Genomic DNA, 24,908 nt, shown 5'->3' on the forward strand with positions numbered 1-24,908 from the left:
GTAAAGAAAAACAAAAGGGATCAATTCATAGCTCTGATTTGCAAAATGTAGACACAGATCATAACATCCAAGCAATTAAAACTCTGTTTTTTACTCTGAATTATACAATACTTAATTTAAATTACTGATTGTGAGTTTAAAATGCAGATGTTTATATTTAAAATGCAATCATATTGAATCGCAGTAATTAAGAACCCATTTGATATTGGATAATATATTTACATAGAAGAATATATTTGACTTATTTAATTTGATTTTATTGCATTATAATTATAGCAATCTCTAGTTGCTAGACAAGAGTTTTTAGGTTTTAAATACTAGATACTTAAGATGTAATCCTAAAATCCCTATATTCAACAGTATTCCAAATTTTTTTCTGTAACATTATACCTAGGAACTAGTAGAAACAGAAAATTATAAGAAATTTTCTGTTTTTTTCTAAAGATCTTTCAGAGAAAAATAATTTGAGTTCAGATAATCTTCTTAACACTTTCATAAAATATGTTGTCTTATCCTCTTGTAAAAATTAGCAGATACTCCAGTGAAATGTTAACTATATAGAACAACTATTGAACTATATTACATTTAAAGATGTAAGAATAATTACCAGTACAAGTTTGGGTTGGTCTGGATTTATAATTTCCCATTTGTTAGAAGATTCTTCTTTTCCCCAGTGCAGTTCCTCAGGTTGCAAGATTCCAAGTTCAAGTGCAGTGGCAGTCCAGTTGAAAAATACTTTGATAGTCTGGCTAAAAATAAGCTGACCGCCAAATGGAATGTCATACAACAATGACAAAGAACAAAATAGTTTGTGCTTTCCAGGGTGAAATCATGAAGGGAATTAATCAGTCTGTTTAAAAGAGCTGTATCAAAGATAAATAGTAAATGCTTCCATAAGATTATTTGCCTTCATCAATTGATTATCTACCCATATATACCTTGATGGGCATTTCTTTAATCTAGAAAATGATTCAGTTACATCTGAGGTTCACAAAGAGCCATTAAAACTACCTAGATCTTTCAGGATCATTTTCTCCTGAGCCAAAGTAATGGCAGTTGGAAAAGAGTGACTGGTGATAGAATTTGTCTCTATAGTATATATATAATGGAAACTCACATCTTATGGCATGCTACTAATAGAAATGAATGTAAATTTGGCCTAGAGTAGAGCTATAAAATTATTTTTGTAGGAAGAAATTCTCAACATAGACCATGATTAATTTATACCACTTGTTGATTATATTGACCATAAGAGTCATAGATAAGAATATGACACTGAGTTCTACAAATAGCAATTCATAAAATAACAAGAACAATAATATCACAAATAATAAGATGGAATGCTTACAGTGTGCCAGACACTAGTCTAAATGCTTTATATACATTTTGTCAGTTATACCTCATACAATCCTGCAAGGTATATATTATTCTCAGGTTATAGATGAGAAAAATCCATATTTGCTAGCAGGTGGAGGAATCTGGAATCAATTCTAAATCTATATGATTCTAAAGTCCAAGTTAGATATTATTATTGATGCCTCCCATAATTCCTCTTTAATTCACCTTCCATTTACTTCATGGGGGCATTTCTCTTTGTACGTGCATATTTCTATTGATATAAATGAACTCAGGGTAAGATGGAGAATAAATGGAAAACCCAGAAAGAAAAGTTATCTAATTTTTAACTACATATTTCTATTGGATAATGTAATTATACCTAGAATATATACATTTCAATCTTGAAATTCATCTCCAGAGGCTATAGTTTCAATGTAATAGGTATGAATTTTATATTTATTATAGTTGAATGTTCAAAAAACAGTTTCCTTTTGAAGCAAATGCTTAGACAAATTTATTATTCCCCACAACTTTTTCTCAGCAAAAGCAATTTAAGTTCCAGATGCATGGCCTTCATACTGATCAGATATAGTTGGAGAAGCAGGGATTTGGGGTTATGGACATCTCTGTCCTCCCCTGGATATAACTTTCCTTATCCCTCCTCCTCAGTATATGCTGCCATGGCCGTTGATGTCTGTTACACTGTGGTGGCCTTTGGTTACTTGATCCATGCACTCTGCATTTTCCTTGTTTGAAGGCCAGACATCTTCGGTTACACCAGCTTTCTCTCAGCACTTGTGTGACCCCCATCCCTTCAGGTCAGAAGGTCTTTGCTTCCCCCAGACATGCTGCCCTCAGGCGAATCAGCCTAGGCACCTGACTTCCTAAATGCTTGGTACTGGAGACCAAGCATTCAGTACAGTCCTAAAGACCAAACTGGATAGTCTTCTTTAAGAGCCTTGCAATCTCCCAGGGCTATACCTTGGGAAGTAATGCACAAGCTTCCTTCTCTCAGATTTCCATGGTTTTCATACCTTGAATCCAGAGGGACAGGGATGGGAGCCAGGGCTCTTGACCTTCTTGAGGACATCTAAATCTGTCTATTTTTGCCGATTTTCTTTCTTATTTCTCTCTTCACTACTTCCAATCTTATACCTGTGTGTGTGTGTGTGTGTGTGTGTGTGTGTGTGTGTATGTGTGTGTGTGTGTGTTTGTGTGTTGCCTCTACCGATGAAAGAAAAGCTGGTTCTTATATCATCTTACGTTGTCTTTCCAATTTCCTCTTTGGTACATAAATTTAATGCACTGATTTTTAGAACTTTTCCTTTTAATTTTTGAAAATATTTTTGTTCTCTCAGAAAGGTTGGCTCTTACAAATGAAAGCTTAGACTTTCAAAGCTACAATTTTTGCTGAGTCTGAAAATCCAATCAGCAACTCAATTGAATTTTTCTACACCCTGAGGCAATAAATTTTGCTAAAGAATGGTGAAAATGATAATCTCAATACCTAAAATATTAAATGTTATTGAATTTCCTACTTCCAAAGGAACACTATCTATTAGCCCTTTTATGACTGTGAGTCTAGGTCATGGATTGAGGGCAATGGAGATGCCTTCAGGGCAGTGAAGAAAAGGCTGGAATAAGTAAATGATCCAGGATAACAATCCTGCTTTTCTTTCCTAAAGAATCCTGGAGGGCATCCACATGGAAGCAGAAAATATTTTCTCCGCTTCTCTGTACATTTCTGTAAAAATTCTTTTTACCATGGATTGATAACATGCTCTAAATTGAATACTACTCTACCAGTTCTGAGATTTCCAGAAGTGCAGAACGTCATATATTATCAAAAACACAACCTAATTACAAAAATGGTCACCTTCTCAAACTTTAGTGAGAGTAGACACTATCTGAGGAGCTTTGTAAAAAAAAATAGAAACCGGGGCTCCATACCCAGAAATTCTGATTCAGTAGATCAGGAGTAGGGCCTAGAATATGAATTTTAACAGGCACCCCTAGTGATTCTAACGTAGATGCTACTTGTAGCTTACTTCGAGGAGCACTATTTTAAAATGGCTTAAAGTGAGATGCATACTCACTGGAAGGTTTTTGAGCCTTTGAATTCCACGTAAGAGAAAAGAGGAGAGAAAACTGAAATAAAGAGAAAAATAAGATTGTTTCACATTCTCAATGGGTTCTATCCTATGGTAATCAGTGAGGCAATAGATGATTTGGCTGTGCATATATAGTGTCATATTGTAAAACTGAATCACAAAAGTGGAAGCAACCAAGATGCCTTTTCACAGGTGAATAGATAAACGAATGTGCATGTACATTCATACATACAGTGGAAATTTATTCAGCAATAAAAGAAAGGAGGTACCAAGCCAAGAAAAATCATGGAAGAACCTTAAATGAATATTGCTAATTGAAAGAGCCAGTCAGATAAGGCTGTATACTATATGATTCTAACTACACGACATTTTGGGAAAGGCAAAACTTTGGAGACAGTGAAAAGATGAGTGGTTGCGGGGGGAGCAGGGAGAACGGGAGGGAGGAATAGGTGGAGCACAGGAAATCTTCAGGGTCATGAAATTCTCCTGTATGATATTCTAAGGGTGGATATATGCCATTATACATTTGGAAGAAACCACAGAACTGTAAAACACGAATATAAACTATGGACTTTAGCTAATAATAATGTATCAATATTGGCTCACCGATGGTAACAAACGTACCAAACCAACTTAAGATGTTAATAATAGGGGAAACTGTGGGGGGCTGGGAGGGGGGGAAGGGAAGGAGTATGGAAACTCTGTACTTTCTGCTCCGTTTTTCTGTAAATCTAAAAACTGTTTTAACAAAAACGTTTATTAATTTTCTTTAATTAAGGAAAATATAAAACAATAAATAAATAAGACCAAAAAAACAGTAATTCTTTAACAAGACCATTTGAGTTTTTCCAGGAATGTTTGTTTATAACTTATGAGAAAAAGCCTTCTCTAAGGAATACATAACTAATAGCATTCCTTTTTCTTTTACACTTGCTTGTGTTTTTGTTTTTTTTTTTCAGTCAGAATGTCAGGGTAGATTTAGTAAATACCTTATTTCTTCAGCTATTCCTTTTTGACCAACCTTTGTGTTCTACTGAATTGCCTAAATCTAATGTTAATGCCTTCGTCTTTTCAACTGATTTATCAGAACACTTCAGCACATACATAGATATGTTCTAATACTCCTTCAATAAGCCTACGTACATTCTTTTTGAATTTCTTTATTTTTGGTTATATGATTTATTTATCCCAATCTACACTTGTACATCTGCTATTTATATTTTACACTAGTCTCTTCATAAATATTTAAAAGGATGTGTTTAAGATGAAAAATACAAATTTGACCTTGACACTTCTCCTACCTTTATGAGTCTAACAGAGAAATTATAAAGAATATGTATTCCATGAAATCAAACTGATACACTTAGAACAATCATTATCACATTTAGGATGGTGAATTCATTTACACCTAAAAGCTAGATCATTCTTCCACTGTATATGAGTTCTTGTGCCCAAGCTTTAGGAAAGTTTAAATTTTTGATGTGTTGCATCTGGTTGACAAGCAATTAAAAGAATCATTGCTTTAAACACAGTAAACCAGGATCCCCACTCTTACCAGTAATTAGAATTACTAATTGGTATATATTTAGGTTTTTTCCTTCTTTTAGTAAACATTAAATTACTCATATTGAAACAAAGTTATCTAAAAGAAAAATTGACCACTAAGATGTCTATACCTATTCAATTAAAATCATTCTTTAATTTCTTTCTAAACAATATATTTTTGCATTAGACAAGCATAATTTGTAAGATTCTTATTTGTCAAACAAATTTCCTTTCTTTTCCACTAGAGTATCTAAATTTATGGTATGTTGGATGGAACTGTAAATCACCATTATGAATCTGAACATTGTTGAGGTAATATTCAGATTAATCCTCAAAAATGAATAGGACTTGTTATATAATATTGAAAGTAACTATTATATAATAATGAAAGTAAATGTGAAAAAATCAATATCATAGTAATTTAAACAGGTGTTCTCAATATCTCTAACTCTAAGAGTATATTAAAGAAAGAAAAAATATTACTCTTTTTGTTTCCAATATACTACAACTGAAAATGAAAAGATTTTAATCTTTCTTGTGCCTTCCTCTGTTGCTGGGTGAACATGAAGTAAAGTTTATTAAAGAATCTAAATTAAACAGTAATATCTCTGTCATTGGCTAAAACTTTCTTTCCCAAATTGATAGGATTTCTTTCAATTGTCAGCTTAGCTCTTTATTCGTTGATTGATTCATTATTCATTCAATAAGCATGCACTGTACCAAGCACTCCAAAGAGCTCACGGGGCCAGGGATAGACATGTAAATAGGCAATTGTAATAAAGCATCTGTATTATGATAGAGACATACATGACTCGTAATGAGAAGATACATTTACTAAAGCCTACCTTTCAATTGGAAAATATTTCTTTGAAGCATTGAAACCATCAGAACAATCTAAACTTCATGACTCAGGCCACTTCCATTCCTTCTTCATCCTTCTTTCCCCCCTCCTAAGAGTCAGCTGGCCTGCTAAGGAAATAACACTGTGTTGTAATCATAGTTCAATTAATAACTAATTATTGTCTTTGGGCAAATACCTTATTTCCATGTCTTGAGGTTTGTCATTTAAAAACAGAGGAAAAGAAGGTGGAGAAGGGAAAAAAAATAATTCTACTTAATTTTTTCTTTTTACTTATCAATTAGCCACTTGTGGCTGTTCCTCAAAGTGAAAACTAATTTGATGTAGGTAGGACAAATTACCTAAAGTTTCAAAAATGGATCTATATAACATGTGGTTGTTAGAGGGCTTGCTGAGTGGTTCTATATGAACAGTTCTTTGCTTAGTCCCTCCAAGCAGAAACGATCTCGGTAAGTAGTCTGTGTAAGCATAATTATCATTATTTTTGTTACATCTCCTCCTATGTCTTCTTAGTGGAAAAAGAGTGATAATGGTTATCATGCTATACACTTTCATGCCCCCCTTCTTCCCATTTGATATCATGTCAATGTCAGAAATGGCATCAGCCTTTGGCATGTACTCAAAAGTTCTTGATTTCCCTTCAGTTTACATTGCCCAGCTCAGTATACCACCAATCAGAACTGACAATGACTGAATAGTAAAATGTATTCTATCCATGTTATACTATAATTGTGGAACTGAGTTGGCTCCCTTCACAGCTGAAATTTTATAACATATAATCTTGAATGTCCTGAATATAAATTAAAAGGAGTGCTATGGTTAAATCAGTGTAAAGTTGTCGGGGGTACAAAAAAGTCAATTTTTACCCACAGCTTCATTAACAGATCAATACTTTTGGTTGGGTGAAAGTATTTGGTTGGGACAGTTTATAGGTCCACACAATATCTTATTTCTTCTTGCAGGGGCTATTGTCTCTGAAGCCAGTTATTAGGGGACTTGTTATAGCAAGTAATGTTTCAGAGTATCCTTAATACCAGGCAGACTTTTGATAATAAACCCAAGTGCTTCCAATTTTATATAGTCAATATATGCCCTAATATATTTACATCTAATTTTATTGGCATCCAAATAATATACCCTTCCCGTTCAGAATTCAAGTTTAATAATCTAAGTACACATAAAAAATTTATGTTTTCAATTAGAATTTGTGAACAAGTTACATATGTTTTGTTCACAATTTTACCCCCTTCTTTAACATGGATTATCAAGAGTAGATTATAATTGTTGTGAACTTCAAGACAATTTGTTTTAATGTAAAGCCATATTTAGAAGTTAACACTGCATTTGAAGTGTGTATTGTACTTTCCCAGTTTGGTAACTTGGAGAGTGATTGCCTTTACTATTCCTGCCCGTGTCTCCCATGAAAAGTAGTATTCCTACTTCAGGACTCAGTTTAGGTGTCAGCACCTTGTAGGGGTGTTTACAATTTCATAAACTATTTATGCCACCTTCTTCTTGCTGTATCTAGACTCTGCTTTGTCTCTGGAGCCCATAACTGTGGCCACTTGAGCTTCATACTAATGTGGGGAAGGAAGATGTGAATTAGTAGATTTATCTCAGTCTAAAAACTTTTAAAAATTATCAACCATACTAGTGATGCTTTCTCTGAATTACAGAGTGGTAGAAACTGTTAGAAGCACCTCCATCCTGCCCGAGGATCCCCACTCTTACCATAATACAAACCTTACTTTTTAAGATCACAATCTCCCCTGAGATCTAAAGCAAATAATGCAACTTGGGTGCCTCACATGGTTAGGTATGTTAAGCCATGGTGGAATATACTAGACTTAAATTCCAAGTCTTAATTCTAATTGTTTAAGTTGGCTTACTATGTAATAACATTTCCTAATTGTTGCCCAGAGTTTTCCGAGTTGAGGTCTAGGTCTGATTACACAAACAGTTAACTTAAAATTGTCCCCATATTTTCCTTCTTCATATATGCAGCCATGGAAAAAATGATGGAGGCTTTGGTGAAGGGCTATGAAGGATTTGGAATTTGTGAGGGCCTAGGTACATCAGAGTGAGAGATGAATGTTTGTCATCAATTGGGGTTTAATAAATTAATTCTATGGTCATCTTTCTGAAACTTTCACTTCTCATAATGCTGAAAGGCATCCATTTCATTTAGCTACATAATGGTTAACTTATTAACTAATCACAATAGTTATCTATGGATCCTCTAAACACCACATTTCCTCTCTTTGAACTATTCCATAATTCTCATTTTTTCTATTGAATCTGGACATGTACTAATTCACAAAATCATCTTAAGATGATCTATCAGGGCAGCATCCTTTGACGTTATTAAGGATGGTTGTTATACCTATTCCTTTTTGATGGTCGAACATATTTATATTCGGCAAGTATGCACTACAATTATATATGTGTGTGCATACAGATTATATATACATAAATATGCATACATTATATACATATACAGTGTGTGTGTGTGTGTATATATATATATATATATATATATATATATATTTATACTTTTTACAAGAGCAACAATAAAACAAACTGACATTGTAAAGTCCTACTCTGAGTTAAGCCTATATGAGGGCAACACTAACTTCTATTAAAGCACCCATTACGGAAGATAGAAATAATGCATTCATCTCTCCTGTTAGGCTGTGAGCGACTTAAGAGCAGAAATTATGTCTTACTCATTTTTGCATTCCCAACAGCCTAGCACAGTGCCTGATGGATATAGATATAAATTTAATTGTTTTGGATTGAATTGAATTGAACTAAACTGAATCAAACTGAATTGGATTGAACCAGTTGAACTGAGTAGAATCAATCCCTTCAGTAAGGGAAATATTACTGAATATTTCCCTTCTCAGTTCTGGAACAGAGGTAAAGTGAATACAGATGAAGCCATCATCAATTCTGTAGACAAAATACTGCAGCATTTTGAAATTCCATGCAAAGATAAATAATTTTTAATCCCTTTATTTTCCTCATCTTCCCTTTAAAAATTTATCTATATCTTAAGAGGTTTTTGCATTACTTGGAGTTACTAGCATTAATCACTTATACAAGATATATGATGCTCCAGCAATAGTTTACAAATCAGACTTCAGGGAGATTTTTTAAACACTACAATTACCAGGACCTATTCATGATCAACTAAATCAGAATCCATTGGGGTTAGGCCCTTGAATTAGAAAAAATCAAAACTCCAAAAGTGATTTGGACACAGCTTGCCCATAAAATAAGTATACAGCAGGGTCCTTGCCTATATATATGCCTGCTGAATATAAGCTAATTTTACATGCCTGCTGAATATAACCTAATTTTATATTCAAAAGTATCACTTACCCTACAAAGTAGCTTTTGATGAGTGTCAATGAATGATGCAAAAAAACCAAAACCAAAACAAAACAAAACAAAACCGCATGTTATATAATTTAAGAAGAGGAAAGGACTGGCTAAAGAAAGCTTTTTGAACATAGCATTACTTAAATAGGTCTTACTTCTTGTGGGATTTTAAAAATCTTGGAACAGAAATAACTAAGCTTGAGCATATGATAAATTGAGAGCTTGGACACAATTTAAATCATTATATCGTTAGAGAGTTCAGAGAAATTATTAAGATGACGTTCATTAAAATCCCTATTATTGCTCTATACAGTAAAACAAACTAAACAAAACTGATGGGATCAAAGTAATTTAAACTTAATTTTGATTTTTTTGAGACTAAACAATTGATGAGATTAAGTTGGGCAAAGTCATAAATATCACATAACAGTACATAAAGTGGTAGCAATGGTGGAAAATAGGAACAGGAATGATAATAAGAGTTTCAAAAGGAAAAAAAAGTCAAACCAGGAGGGCTTAGAAAAATAAGAAAACCTTAATTATCAGAGGAGAGAAGCACCTGGGGAGTAGCATAAGCCAGTGTCTATCAGTGAGAGGACTATGCAAACTGCATATGAATTCCTGGTACATTACGGCAAGAAACATTGAGGAAACTGAGTGGTGTAAAGAGAGACATCATTTCATAGAGAGGATAATAAAAATTTTGCTTGTTGTAAGTCTCTTGAGATTACATTTGAAATGTAGTGTTCAATGCTGGACACCTACCTCATTATCATGAAAGAAAGAACAATCAAAGAAAGAAAACTTTTCTTGGAAATGCAGAAATGGGTTATGAAATATATTGGTTCTGGCTAAAGACACTAATTGTACATATTCTCTAAATGCTCCTTTAACAATTCTATTAAATTTTCCTAGATATCATAATTGAATGGGCTGCACATTTTTATCCATTTAGAAAGTGTTTTGTTTTAAATTTAAGTTTGCAAAAGGCTTTCTAGTAAGTTCTATCAAACCATTACAAACTTACATTGCCCAGTGGCCTTTGGTGTTCATATATCTTAACTTATGGCTTAATGCAGATCACAGGGAGTTAATGGTAAGCTAGGAACCAATCTAAAACACTGTCCAATTTTTATACTTTGCTCTACGTTGAGCTTTCTGCTTAACTAGAAGATTTTATTCTATTTTGACTCACTGGAAAACTTTGAAGATGGTTTCATTGCTTTTGCTAATATCTGATTATGGGCTATAAAATATGTATTTATGTAAGTATTTTGGTTATTACTGATGTTATTTTTCTACTGTGTAGCTTTCTACTATGTATCTTACTACAGAAACACATTCTTTCTGCTCTTTAAATCAGATTGATATAATAACATTATATGTGGTATCATTTATATATTAATAAAAGTCACCTGCATACTGAATTTTTAGTTCAGCACAGATGATGATAAAATCTTACAAAGACAAAAGGTAGCTCTTCATGCCTAAACAAAAACATTCCCCAGAAATATGTGTTTAAAGAGAATATAAATACAGGATTAAACACTAAAGTGTTGAGATCAATCAGCTTTTTTTTTTTTTCAGGTTCAAAGTAAATAAGCCTCTGTGAAATATTATATTATGTTAACCTGCTTGTGAACTTTCTTTTTCCCTGCTTTTTCTTGGTTCAGTTCTACACAGTTCAGCATGTACTACTTATGGTTAAGCGAACTTATCACATGAATCACCACTTTCCCTTAATTTATAGTTTTACTAGGAAGTGATCTGTGGGGATACACTGGATTTTTTTTTTTAATTCCCCATTTTTTACTGTTCAACAGAGTCTAGTGTCAACTTTGTCACTTGGTAGTCAAATACTAGAACGATTACCCTCACCCATCACACACACTACTACTAGTACTAGTACTACTGTTACTACTACTACTACCACCACTGCTACAACTACATCACTTCCTCCCTTCTTCTCTGAAAAAGACTATCAATCTTATTTTTGGTCAGCATTTTGATTTCTAATAAGGTACCTAGACATTTTTATAAAAGACCCTAAGTTAACCTAAAGTGTAGACATTTCCCCAAGCCACTCATTCTCACACATTACACTTCAGACTGGGCCTCTTTTAGACCCTCCTATGACCAGGCACTCTTTCCTCCCAATCTTCACAAACACTGTTCTCACTGCTAATATACATTCCCTTGCTCATTCTCCCTCCTCCTACCCGCCACAAGAACAATCAAAGAAATAGAAACAGGCCAATCTTATTCTCCTCTTAGGTCTCAGTATAAATGTCACTTCCCCTGAGAGGCCTTTCCTGATCATGTAGTTTTGTTAGTCCCTTATCCTGGAAGCTCCCATAACATCCTGTAGTTTTCTTACTGTAGCTCTAATCACAAGTTACTGCAATGGCTTTTTTTCCCCTGTCTTATCATTTGCTAGACTGGAAAACCCTGAGAGCAAGGAAAAATAGCCCTAGTGTGTAGCAAAGGCCCTGACACATAGTTAACATTCAATATACGTTTGATAATTTGAAGTCAGAGAGGGCATAACAGTGGTCTATATTATTTATCTGTTTGAAACTATAATCTTATTTTTGAAGGAACTATGTAGATTCATTTCCTACTACAAAGCACATACATTGAACATGGCTTTTGTCTGCTTAGGCATTCCCTGACTTCCTCTGTAAAACAGTTAGTTTATCATCTCTATAACAGGCATTATGCTAGGTGCTGGGCTGTCTACCTCATTATATGGTTTCTTTAATATGGACTAAAAGGGATGAGGTTCTAGATGTTTACCTTATCCCATTTTTTCCTTTTTATCCCTTCCTAAATTTAGCATTTCCATGATCATTACAGTCTATGACCGTGACATCCATTACAAAAATATACTATCTACTGGTGCCATCCCCTCCACTAATATACCATGCCCTCTACTATTAAAAATATACCATCACTAGGGAAAATATTGAATAATAAGTCAATTAAAGAATTATAATTTATGCTTCATATAAATGAGAATAGATGACTGATTTTTAAATTCTAAACAAAATATAAAATAATCACAAAATAATGAAGAAATAAAAATAATAACAGAGTATTTACAGACTATTTTAGAGAAAAGCTTGAACTAAGAAATATAAATGGAAAATGGAGTATGTTTTTGCCTTGAGGAATTTGCTAAAAACACACATTTGGTCTTAGGTTCCAAATAATCAGAGGGTGGCCCAGGGCTCCCACATGTTGGAAATTCTTAGAGGGGATTTTTGATATATTAAGCTGGAACTCCCCCCAAAATATGCCTTCAGATTAAGGATCAACTAGAAGTACATCTGTCATACTATACTCCAGACCAAAAGAATTGTGGAAAGGCTGCTTTGGCATTGAGCAAAACAGGATAAATTAAAAAGAAAGTAAAATAAGGTCCCTGAGAAATTATGGCCCTAAATGCGCTCAGTATGGATATGTCCTGTGGATGTGCACAGCCTAGTGGGCTAGAGAACCTCAGCTGAACATAGTTTAAGATTGTTACCAATTGGTAACGCCTCTCCAGTCTCCTGACAGAAGCAAATGCAAAGCCCCAGGAGCAGGGTCTATTTATCTTGGGCCATGGGGAATTTCTACAGATACTTTACCAAGGACAATGAGCAGCAAACAAAATTAATCTGACATACAGGAAAGCATGGCAACGTGAGCTGAAAAACAAGAATCAGAAGCAGATCCCCACTGACTTCAGCTAGTGGAATTATCAAATACAGTTTATAAAACAACTGTGTTTGCTTACCATATTTAAAGGAAAACAGAAAGGGTAAGCACAAGAGAGATGACAATGATAAACATATCTCTAGAGAAGAGGAAACTCTAAAAAGGGAAAAGCAGACTTCAATGAAAAGGAAATCCTATGAAGTAAAAAAAAAATAAAAATCAAATTTTTCATCTCATTTTTTCCCAAATATTGTCAAGAAACCAACTAAATTATGTTTTCATTTTAAATTCACATCTGGAATTTCAAACCGAAAAGAAAATAATATACACCCTCTAAAAAATATTGATCAACTTAATAAAAAATGGTTAACAATTTTATTGTGTTATACATTTGAATTTTTAGAGCCCCAAATTATTTTTAAAAGATCTTTGTAAAGTTTAACTCTCTCCTTTACCTAATGTTAGCCATTATTGCTGAAACTCCCTTATTTCAGATTCCTGATATTTCAAAGACCACTGGGAAGTAACTATATTTATTTTGCTCTTAGTAATTCTTAAACACACATGGACTCAAAGCTCAACCCAAAATATGGTAAGCACTGGACACCTGTTATTCCTTGATTCCTGTCTGAAACAAAATTATTAGGAGTCCCTGCTATGATGATGGTGTATTCTGGGCACTTCTTGGAATAAATAATGTACAGGAATCATTCAAATGCATATTCAGTGGGAAGCCATCTGGCTCCGTGTGAATTTATGAATATTTTAGCTTGCTCAGCTAGTCAAAAGTAAAATCTGGCACTTGGGATTATCATGTAGATTTGTGACATATATTATAAAAAATTTGCTTCTATAAATCAATGATTGACATATCTACTAAAGCATAGTTTCTTTCTTTCATCATTGACTGAGTCCACTTAAACTATGTATAATATGGCATGCTTAGTTTTGAAGTCATCATAATGCAACTTGAATTACAACATGCAATGCTTTATTAAAATAGTTGCATATAAAAAGAGAATCTCGGCATTGGGTTGGACTTTATAGGTTACTGTAGGGGACACTGTGACGTGGCACCCACATTTTTTCTTCAGTGAAGGGCTTATTACCTTATTACTTTAGCTACCAGGAGTGCTGTCAGTAGATACGTTTCAGCTGTCAGCCCCATTCACAGACTGCCTCAGCCACAGAGAGCTATCTTGCCCAAGATACTCCTTCCCAAGATGGCCATATCCAGTGATGATTGATTTGTGCTATAAATTGTGGCCACTCTGGTCCAACTCAGGACAGCACTAAAGTGCCATTCTGGCACCAGAACTCCTCATGAGATTAGCCAATCAAGACTGTCATTGGGCCTGCATCACAGCTTGACTTCTCCCTTCTTCTCAATCCTGCTTCTGTTCCCTTCCTTGAACAATTATTAGTCTCAAGAGCACTTATTAAGAAATGTACAGCACTCTAAACTCCATTTCAGACCCTGCTTTCCAGGACACTCAACCAGCAGCCATTATCTAATCCTACCTCTTACCTAAAACAAGTACTTCTTGGGAAAACTCTTGTGTAAATTGTCTCCCAATCACTTTGCTTCAATACTTCTGGCATTAGGAAGCTTAGTACCTCATAAGACAATTCACTCTATTATTGAGCAAAGTTATTTCTGATATTGTATAAACACTTTCTTCCTTGTAACATCTGAAACAATATGAAACCAACTTCATCATCCTACTGATTTAATCATTAATGAATTAAATGGCATTCTTATGAATGCTCACAATTTATAGGAGAATTACATTTTTAACATCTTTGAGAATTATACTTTCATAATTACAAATATAGGTTTGAGAGTTGATAGCACACAGATGATATGAGAATGAATGATATCCCAAAGGAGTAAATGTGGGTAGAGAAACCTAAACACAAAGACCTGTGACCTTCCAGTGATATGAGGTAAGAATGATGATGAGGAACAAGTTAAGGAGACTTCAAAAGAGGGATGAATGAGTTAGGAAAAGAACTAGTAGTGTGGGGTTCCTTGAAGCCAAATGAGGAATGCATTTCAAAGAAGGAGTGATTACTTGAGACAAATGCTGCTGAACTGGATTGAAGATGAGAACTAGATAGAATACTGAATTGTTTTTCTTCCAGTTTTATTGAGACATAATGGACCTACCTCACTGTATAACTTTAAGGTGGACAGCATAATGATTTGACTTAAATATATCATGAAATGATGATTACAGTAAGTTTAGTAAACATCCATCATTTCATATAGATACAAAAAAAACGGGAAAAGTATTCTTCCTTCTGATGAGAGCTCAGTATTTACTATCTTAAAACTTTCATATATAACATATAGAGTGTTAATTATATTACTCATGTGGTATATCACATCCCTAGTACTTATTTATAATTGAAAGTTTGTACTTTTTGACCACCATCATCCTATTCCCTCTCCCCCCACCTCTTGCCCTTGGTGATCACAGATCTGATCTCTTTTCCTACCAGCTTGTTTGTTTGCTTCTTTTTTCAAGTATTATGGACTTTTAACACTATGTTAGTTCCTGGTGTACAATATAGAGATTCAATATTTCTATACATTACAAAATGATGAACACAATAATAAGTCTAGTTACTATCTGTTGCAAAGATATTACTGGATTTATCAAAACAGAGAGCCCCGGAAATCCTCAGAGGAGCAAGTTCAGTGGAGTAGAAGTAAAGACATAAAGACTGAACTAGGTTGGAGAGTGAATGGAATAAAAGATATTGCAGAATGGAAATTCAGATAATTTATTCTAGGAATTTTAGTGTTAAGGGAGCAGAGAAATGAAGTAATAGCTGAAGGAAGTGGAGTCAAGAAAGAATTCTGTTTTTTTAATTAGAAAAATAACAATATATTTATGTACTGATGAGAATGACCCAGTAGAGAGGGAAAACTGTTGATAAAAGAGAGAATTGTTGGAGTAGTATCCCTGTTCAAAAGAATGTAAAATTACAAAGAAAATCACATTTTAATGATCTTATTGCTAAATGATGGTGATTTAGAAAACTCAAAATACTGTATATGTTCATTTGAGGATAGGCAACTTCAGGAATAATATACTATATTCCTACAACCCATTTCAGAAGTTGTATCTTCTTTGGAGTCACTAGAATACTGCAGCAAAGACACAGACAAGATTACAGAGTCTTACAGGGCATTCTGATTTCATGAGAGTAGAAAATAAAATGCTTCAAGCTCAGTTGGTAAGAGTAAGATATATTAGTTTTTATAGACAAAAATTCTCTTTATACAATACTATTCATAGAATCCTTTAAGTTCAGCCTCCTCCCATAATCACAGTAAATCATCATCCAAAAATATGTAGCAGAGGCTATTACTTAGAAAAGGGTTATAGTAAGGACATGTGCCCAGTCAGTCAGTTAATAACAGGCACACATTTTGGCTACACTAGTTTACCTTATGCTCAACTTTCAAAGTTAAAGAAAGCACCTTTATAACAGGGGGAAATGTCTATTTATATCTGTAAAGCCTTCTAATGAAAGTGTATCTTGGTAATGAAAAGCCCTCAGGTTCTGTTAAGTACCCTGATGTGTCTGAATATGTGCAGATCAGCCTAGTGTTTGGAATATGGTCTGGAGAGAGCAGAACTGGGCAACCTATTAGAATGAGAAGGATTAAACTTCCCAGAGATCATCTATGTGATTTATGTACATATATAGTGAGGGGAAAGGGATTTTTCAGGGAACAAAAAAATCTACTTTTTCTACTAAACTCATGGCAAATACTTATTTTGTATTTAAACACCAGCAGTTGTAACAAGTAAAAATAGAATTCTACACTTTCTCCCTCCCTTCTCATAGACTAGCTTCCACAGACAGTTTCTGATTTGACTGGATAATGGTTAATTAGAAACTCTATTAACTTTAACCAGTTATAATGAGTGATGATCTTTATTACTAAATTTCATTAAAAATTGATCTCACTGATACATAAGCAGTGAATTTCATAAGTTAATTTATGATCCTGTCAGTGCACCTGTACATTTAAAACTGTACTTGGACCACTTGCTATACTCACAATTATTTCTTTGTGTAGTAAAAGTTTTCTAGTTCTAGACTTTATTAAAAGTGTTTGAAATTTCTCTGAAGAACAGCATATTGGTGAATATAATTTACTTTCTCAAACCCCAAGGCTAAACATGATAGGAAAGAAACCAATCATGTAAAACTTCATTGAGTAGCGCAGCATTTCTCAACCTGCAAATGAAACAAATACTTACTTGATTTCCAGAGTTGTGTTTTAAAAGATTTTTGCCTCAAGATGTAAATGCTTTAATTCTTTTCAGGGCAACGTGATACTCTCCTACAATGAAGTGGTAAATGAAAACTAACTTGAACCATCTGAATGATCTGCAGAGAGAAAAGAGCTGATACTAGTGAAGAAAAGAAATTTTAAAAATCATTCACATTACTTAGCCACAAAGTGTTGGTTGTAGCAAAGATTTTGAGAGCCTTTAAGGAGGCTGGAGATTCAACAAGCAGATTGGTAACACACCATAAGAGAGTGCCCAAAGAATATAGACATTAGAGTTTTGATTGTCTCGGCAACGCATTGAAGCACAATTGAAGAAATTTAATTCTGGCATAGAGAGCTAGGAAATGACAGTAGCAGATGGATTGCACCAATCTGCAACAATCAGGGATGAATTGCTCTGTTTGAATGATTGGATTTTATACTTTGGAAGGCTACTAGATTCCTATAGCCAGAGGCTTCAAAAGATAGACTATTTGTCCAACCAGCCCAGAAGGAAACATTAAGTCTGTTAGTTTCAAATCATTTACTTACATGGGTAATAATGCCCCTGGGGTCAACATCTTTAGACACAAATGTCATTAATCAAGCTGTGGCACAGGTAGATGATGGCAGTGACTAATTCACAGGTAGTTTCCCCCTTAACCTCCTGTTTTTGCAAATATCAATGCAGTAGGGAATCAGCAGCATTTATTATCCCTTTATTCCATTTTGGGGGTATTTTTAACTGAGGTATAATAGACATACAACATTATATTAGTTTCAGGTAGACAACGTGATGATTTAAATTTTGTGTATACTGTGAAATGATAACTACAATAAGTCTAGTTAATATACATCACCATGTATATAGACTATTTTTCTTCTGATGAGAACTTTTTAAGATCTACTTTCTTAGCAACTTTCTAATATGCAATATAGTATTATTAATTACAGTCACCATAATGTACATTACATCCCCATGACTTATTTATTTTATAACTGGAAGTTTCTACCTTTTGACTCTAGTCATCCATGTGGCCCACCCCTCATTCTCCACCTCTGGCAACTACCAATATGTTCTCCATATCTATGAGGTTGGTTTTAATTTTAATTTTAATTTTTTTGCTGTTTGATGCTCTTTACTTTTTGTTTTTTGGTTTTTTTTTTATTCCACAATACTCGACTTTGTATTCCATTATATATATGTGTTTGTGTGCGTGTGTGTGTGCATATGTGTGTGTGTGTAGATATATATATATCCCACTTCTTTATCCATTCATCCATGAATGAAGACTTAGGTTGTTTCCAAATCTTGGCTATTATAAATAATACTGAAATGTATAAGGGAGTACATATATCTCTTTGAATTCATGTTTTCATTTTTTTTTGGATAAATACTCAGAAGAGGAATTGCTGGATCATGTGGTAATTCTATTTTTAATTTTTTGAGGAATCTTCATACTGTTTTCCGTAGTGGCTGTACTGATTTACATTCCTCCCAACGCACAAGGGTTCCTTTTTCTCCACATCTTTTCCAACATCTGTTATTTCTTGTCTTTTAAAATATATCCATTCTAACAGGTATGAGGTGATATCTCATTGTGCTTTTGATTTGCATTTCTCTGATGATTAATGATGTTGAACATCTTTTCATGTACCTTTTGGCCATCTGTATGTCTTATTTGGAAAAATATCCATTCAGATCTTCCGGCCATTTTTTAATCAAATCATTTGTTTCTTTGGTATAGAGTTTTATGAGTTCTTCATATATTTTGGATATTAGCCCTCATCAGATATATGATTTGCATATATTTTCTCCTGTTCAGTAAGTTGCCTTTTCATTTTGTTTATGGTTGCCTTTGCTGTGCAGAAACTTTTCAGTTTAATGTAGTCCCACTTGTTCATTTTTGCTTTTGTTGCTTTTGTTTTGGTGTCAGATTCAAAAAATTATCACCAAGACCTATGTCAAGAAGCTTACTGCCTATGTTTTCTTCTAGAAGTTTTATGGTTTCAGGTATTATTGGGTTGGCCAAAAGTTTTCTTCAATTAAGTAAAAATAAAAGACACATTTTTCATTTTCACCAAGAACTTTAATAAACAACATATTCACTGTTTTGTTCCACTACCTTCTGCCATTTTTCAGGCAGCTTCATAATTCCATCTTCCCAAAACATTTTATCTTTTTGAGCAAAGAACTGTTCCAGGTGTCTTCTACAGTCTTCCAGGGAATTGAAAATTTTTCCATTAAGAGAATTTTGTTAAGACCGAAATAAATGGAAATCTGAAAGTGTAATGTCTGGTGAATATGGCAGATGAATCAGAACTTCCCAGCCAAGCTGTAAAAGTTTTTGCCTGGTCATTAAAGAAACGTGCGGTCTTGCGTTATCCTGATGGAAGATTATGAGTTTTTTGTTGACTAATTCTGGATGCTTTTCATCGAGTACTGCTTTCAGTTGGTCTAATTGGGAGCAGTACTTGTTGGAATTAATCGTTTGGTTTTCCAGATGGAGCTCATAATAGAGGACTCCCAATCCCACGATATACACAACATCACCTTCTTTGGATGCAGACCGGACTTTGGTGTGGTTGGTGGTGGTTCATTTTGCTTGCCCCACGATCTCTTCCATTCCACATTATTGTACAGTATCCACTTTTCATCTCCTACAACAATTTGTTTTAAAAACAGAACATTTTCATTATATTTAAGTAGAGAATCAAATGCGGAATATGGTCAAGAAGGTTTTGTTGCTTAACTTATATGGAACCCAAACATCAAAGCAATTCACACAACCAAGCTGGTGCAAATGATTTTTAGCACTTGATTTGGATATAATGAGTATGCCAGCTATCTCCTGTGTGGTACAATGTTGATTGTTCTTAATGTCTCAATTTGATCGCTGTCAACTTCAACTGGTCTACCCGACCATGGAGCATCGTCCAGCGAGAAATCTCCAGCACAAAACTTCACAAACCACTTCTGACTTGTTTGATCAGTTACAGCACCTTCTCCATACACTGCAAAAGTCTTTTTTTGTGTTTCAGTTGCACTTTTACCTTTCTTGAAATAATAAAGCATAATATGCCAAAAATGTTGCTTTTTTTCTTTCATCTTCAATAATAAAATGGCTACACAAAAATTCACCAATTTTGATGTTTTTTTTTTTAATGCATGCTGATATAAGAGCTGTCACAATACAATCTAACAAAATTGTTTCGAATGAAGTTAAAGACAGCTAAGCACTACTAGAGCCATCTTACGGAAAAAACTGAACGAACGTTTTGGCCAACCCAATACTTCAAGTCTTTAATCCATTTTGAGTTAATTTTTGTGTATGGTGCAGGATAATGGAGAAGTTTCATTCTTTTGCATATTGCTGTCTAGTTTTTCCAACACCGTTTATTGAAGAGGTGGTTCTTTTCCCACTGTATACTCTTGGTTCCATTATCATAAATTAATCAAACATACACGTGTGGTTTTATTTCTGGGCTCTCTATTGTATATCTATGTGTTGGGTTTTATGCCAATAAAATGCTGTTCAAATTACTATAGCTTTATAATACAGTTTTAAATCAGGGAGTGTGATGCCTCCAGCTCTGTTCTTTTTTCTCAAGATTGCTTTGGTTATTAGGGATCTTCTGTGGTTCCATGCAAATTTTAGGATTGCTCTATTTCTGTGAAAAATGCCATTGGAGTTTTGACAGGGAGTGCACTGAATCTGTAGACTGCTTTAGGTAGGATGGGCATTTAACAATATTAATTCTTCCAGTCCATGAGCATAGAATCTTTCCATATATTTGTGTCTTCTTAAAGTTTTTTCATTAATGTCTTATAATTTTCAATATACAGATCTTTCATCTCCTTTGTTAAATTTAATCCTAGATATTTTATTCTTTTTGATGCAACTGTAAGTGAAATTGTTTTCTTAATTTCTCTGATAGTTTCTCATTAGTATATAGAAAGGCAATGTATTTTTGTGTACTGATTTTGTATCCTGCAACTTTACTAATTTTTTTTATTGTTGTAACAGTTTATTTTGTGGAGTCTTTAGGGTTTTCTATATATAGTATCATGCCACCTGCAATAGTGATAATTTTACTTCTTCCTTTCCAATTTGTATGTCTTTTATTTCTTTTTCTTGCGTAACTGCTCTGGTTAGGACTTCCAAAACTATGTTGAATAAAAGTGACAAGAGTGGGTATCCTTGTCTTCTCGTTGAAGTTAGAGAAAAGGTTTTCAGCTTTTAACCTCTGAATTTGACGTTAGCTGTCGGCTTTTCATACATGGCCTCTATTATATGGAGGTGCAGTTCCTCTATAGCCATTTCACTGGGAGTTTTTACCATAAATGGATGTTGAATTTTGTCAAATGATTTTTCTACATCTATGGAGATAATCATATGATTTTCATCCTTCATTTTTGTTAATGTGGTATATCATGTTGACTGATTTGCAGATGTAAATCCATCCTTGCATCCCTGCAATAAATCTCACTTGATCATGGTGTAGGATCCTTTAAATATATTGTTGAATTCAGTTTGCTAATATTTTGTTGAGGATTTTTACATCTATGTTTATCAGGGATATTAGCCTGTAATTTTCCTTTTTTTATGGTGTCTTTGACTGGTTTTGGTATCAGCTTAATACTGGCCTCATAAAATGAATTTGGAAGTGTTCTTTCCCCTCCTACTTTTTGGTAGAGTTTGAGAAGCTCTTGTATTAATTTTGTTGAACGTTTGGTTGAATTCACCAGTGGAACAGTCTGGTTCTGGACTTTTGTTTGTACAGAGTTTTGAAATTACTGACTCAATCTCCTTACTAGTAATTGGTCTCTTCAGATTTTCTATTTCTTCATGATTCAGTTGTGGAAAGTTGTGTTTCTAGGGGTTTATCCATTTCTTCTGGCTTGTCCAATTTGTGGATGTTTAATTGTTCACTGTAGTCTTTTATAATCCTTTGTATTTTTGTGGCATCAGTTGTAATATCTCTTTCATTTCTAATTGTACTTATTTAAGCCCTTTGTCTTTTTTTCTTGGTGAGTCTAGCTAAATATGTTAGCTTTATTTTTTTTAAAGAACCAGCTCTTTGTTACACTGATATGTATATGTCATTATATCTCCCAAATTCAGTAAGCATCTTTGTGACCATTGCTTTGAACCCTTTATCAGGTAAATTACTTATCTCTGTTTAAAGGTTATTTCATGAGGTTTTATCTTATTCTTTCATTTGGAGTATATTCTTCATCTTTGTTTTTTTCTTCTCATTTTGCTTAACACTCTGTTGGTTTTGGTTTCTATACAGTAGATGAACAACCACCTCACTCTGTCTTGAAGGAGTGATCTCATGTAGGAGGTGAACCTTGTCATTCAACCCACCCCAGCTCTTGATTGTCCCTCAAACCTTTGTGCTTGTCCAAGCAGCTATTATATTTTTAATAGCTCCTAGTAGATAAGGATGCTCCAAACCTGTCAATGTTCCAAAGGGGAGGATATCAGTACCTAGATTCAGGCTGACTGGAAGCCAGACATTCATGCAGCAGCTTTCAAGAGTATGCAAATATATACTGTCCTGTGGGACCACAAGCCCAAGCCCTACTGGCCACCAGAGCCAGGTAATCTGGAGGTGTCCCCTATGCAGCAGTTGTAAAAATCAGGGCTCCAGACAAGTGAATGAGCTCTTCTGTGGGTGATACCAATGAGCTGGGGCGAGGCAGTGGGAGAGCACCAAGATGGTGTCCATAGCCTATGCTCCTTGAGAGCAGCTTGGTAGGCCACTAGATGTGTGATAAACCTGAAGCCTGCCCCTCAGGCCAAAGCTCCAGAAGCAAAGAAAAATGTCTATTCATATCCTTTGCCCATTTTTTAGTTAGATCCTTTATTCCGATTTTCAACCTGATTCCAAACTTTGGTCTATTAGAGAACAGCCAAACTGGCAAGTCTGAATGATATGTCACTTTAAAAACAAATAAACAAACTAGTCCAAAATTTTAATGAATACAGACAAATGGGAACACGAACACTAGCATGTTGGAGCTTAGCACACCGGTATTGAAGGGAAGGAGAATGTGTAGTGACTTGTGACAAAGTTCAGTACAAAGAGTATTAATAATACAATTTCAGTAAGTATAAACAACTAAAGTTGTGTTCCTCAACCACAATAGAAATCAGCTTTGTCTAAACATATTTTATAGGCACAAAGGATTCAAGTTAAACTAAGCAGCTAATGGTAGCTTGAATTATTTCTCCTGCACTAAGTGAATTTATAAAGGTAACTTTCAAGTATCTTTAAAAAGGTCTTTTCTTTATTAATAATAGTTATAGACATAGATGAAGACTTGTGTTCCATTCAGCTAAACAACAAAAAGAGCACCTGAAATCCCTTAGACAATTTTGAACAAATTAATATTTTTTTCCTTAGTTATTTCTATGTTAATTCTGCTAGACTACAAGTTTCCTAAATTCTGGGTCTCCAGGTTGCTCAAGTCCAAAGGGCATTATGGTGTATGTGAATGGCATGTGTAGCACACCAGTTACCAGCTGTGATAGCTATACATATATTTTGCAGCAGGCAAGTTTTGATTTTGGCTCTGTGCTAAATCTGGTAATCTTTATATAACGTAGGTAGTATTGCTTAGCCTCAGAAGATGAGTGGATCATCACAGCTTGTGAGAATTGATTCTGGATTCATTCCATCAAATTTTTGTGATTTTCAGCAGCATATAACTTGGATTTTCAAAGCTTTATTTCCACTTAGTATGCATTAATGCACACTCTTTATTTCTGTTTTGTTTAGTTTGCAAGACAAATGCCCAAGGGAGATTAATATCAAAAGTTGCATTTTTTTCCATGCCCTCTTGGTCATTGTTAATTATTAACTCATCAATAAGTTTACAGAATATATTTAGTTACAAATTGTAGCTGTCCTTCACAAACCTTGAAAGTATATGATTTAAGGGCTGTGATTTTACAAAATAAAAATGATAAATCAAGAGAAAATGTCCAATTTATTACTTATTCATGCATGTGATTATCACATTGGTTGAGTTAGATACACTGCTGGTGGTACATGTGTGGTACTACACACCAAGTGATGCATATCAAGGAAAGAGACACTGCCAAATTCTTTGGAACAGATAACATTTCAAAGCAACTAGAATCCATACATTGTGCAGGAATATGATTAACATGGTGACCACCAACTTGTCAGAAACCTCCCACTGATTTAAATAGAACTACATTCTAGAGACATGTGATTAAACTAAGGTAAAAGTGAAACAGCTCCGTAAAGTAATAAAGCATCAGCATCCAACTTGCAGAACAGGTATCTGGTGTCCACAGCTTGAAGGTAAATCCAGGCATCAGTGTGGTGGTGGCACTTGTAGAATATGCAGTTTTTTTTTCTTTTTAAATATATTTTTCTTAACCATATTTGCTTATTTATTTATTTATTTTTATTTTATCGCTGTGTTGGGTCTTCGTTTCTGTGCGAGGGCTTTCTCTAGTTGTGGCAAGTGAGGGCCACTCTTCATTGCGGTGCGCAGGCCTCTCACTATCATGGCCTCTCTTGTCGCGGAGCACAGGCTCCAGACGCGCAGGCTCAGTAGTTGTGGCTCACGGGCCTAGTTGTTCCGCGGCATGTGGGATCTTCCCAGACCAGGGCTCGAACCCGTGTCCCC

The 24,908-nt window shown here is 34.4% G+C and overlaps 1 protein-coding gene across 6 annotated transcripts in view; it reads right to left on the bottom strand.

The window, feature by feature from the left end:
* LOC309640595 (serine/threonine-protein kinase TNNI3K) overlaps positions 1 to 8,376 on the bottom strand; it is a 299,196-nt gene extending 290,820 nt beyond the window's left edge. For 5 of the 6 annotated variants that reach the window (XM_082419557.1, XM_082419556.1, XM_082419558.1 and 2 more), the window contains exon 1: positions 608 to 8,376. In XM_082419557.1, coding sequence (XP_082275683.1) covers positions 608 to 647 — 40 coding nt within the window. In that variant the 5' untranslated portion in view covers positions 648 to 8,376. The remainder of the gene's footprint in view (positions 1 to 607) is intronic. The other variant, XM_082419553.1, reaches the window with a different exon arrangement.
* Between the last annotated feature and the right edge of the window lie 16,532 nt (positions 8,377 to 24,908).

The sequence above is a fragment of the Balaenoptera physalus genome, assembly GCF_965194825.1.
Source record: "Balaenoptera physalus genome assembly, chromosome: 1".
NCBI classification, from domain to species: Eukaryota; Metazoa; Chordata; class Mammalia; order Artiodactyla; family Balaenopteridae; genus Balaenoptera; species Balaenoptera physalus.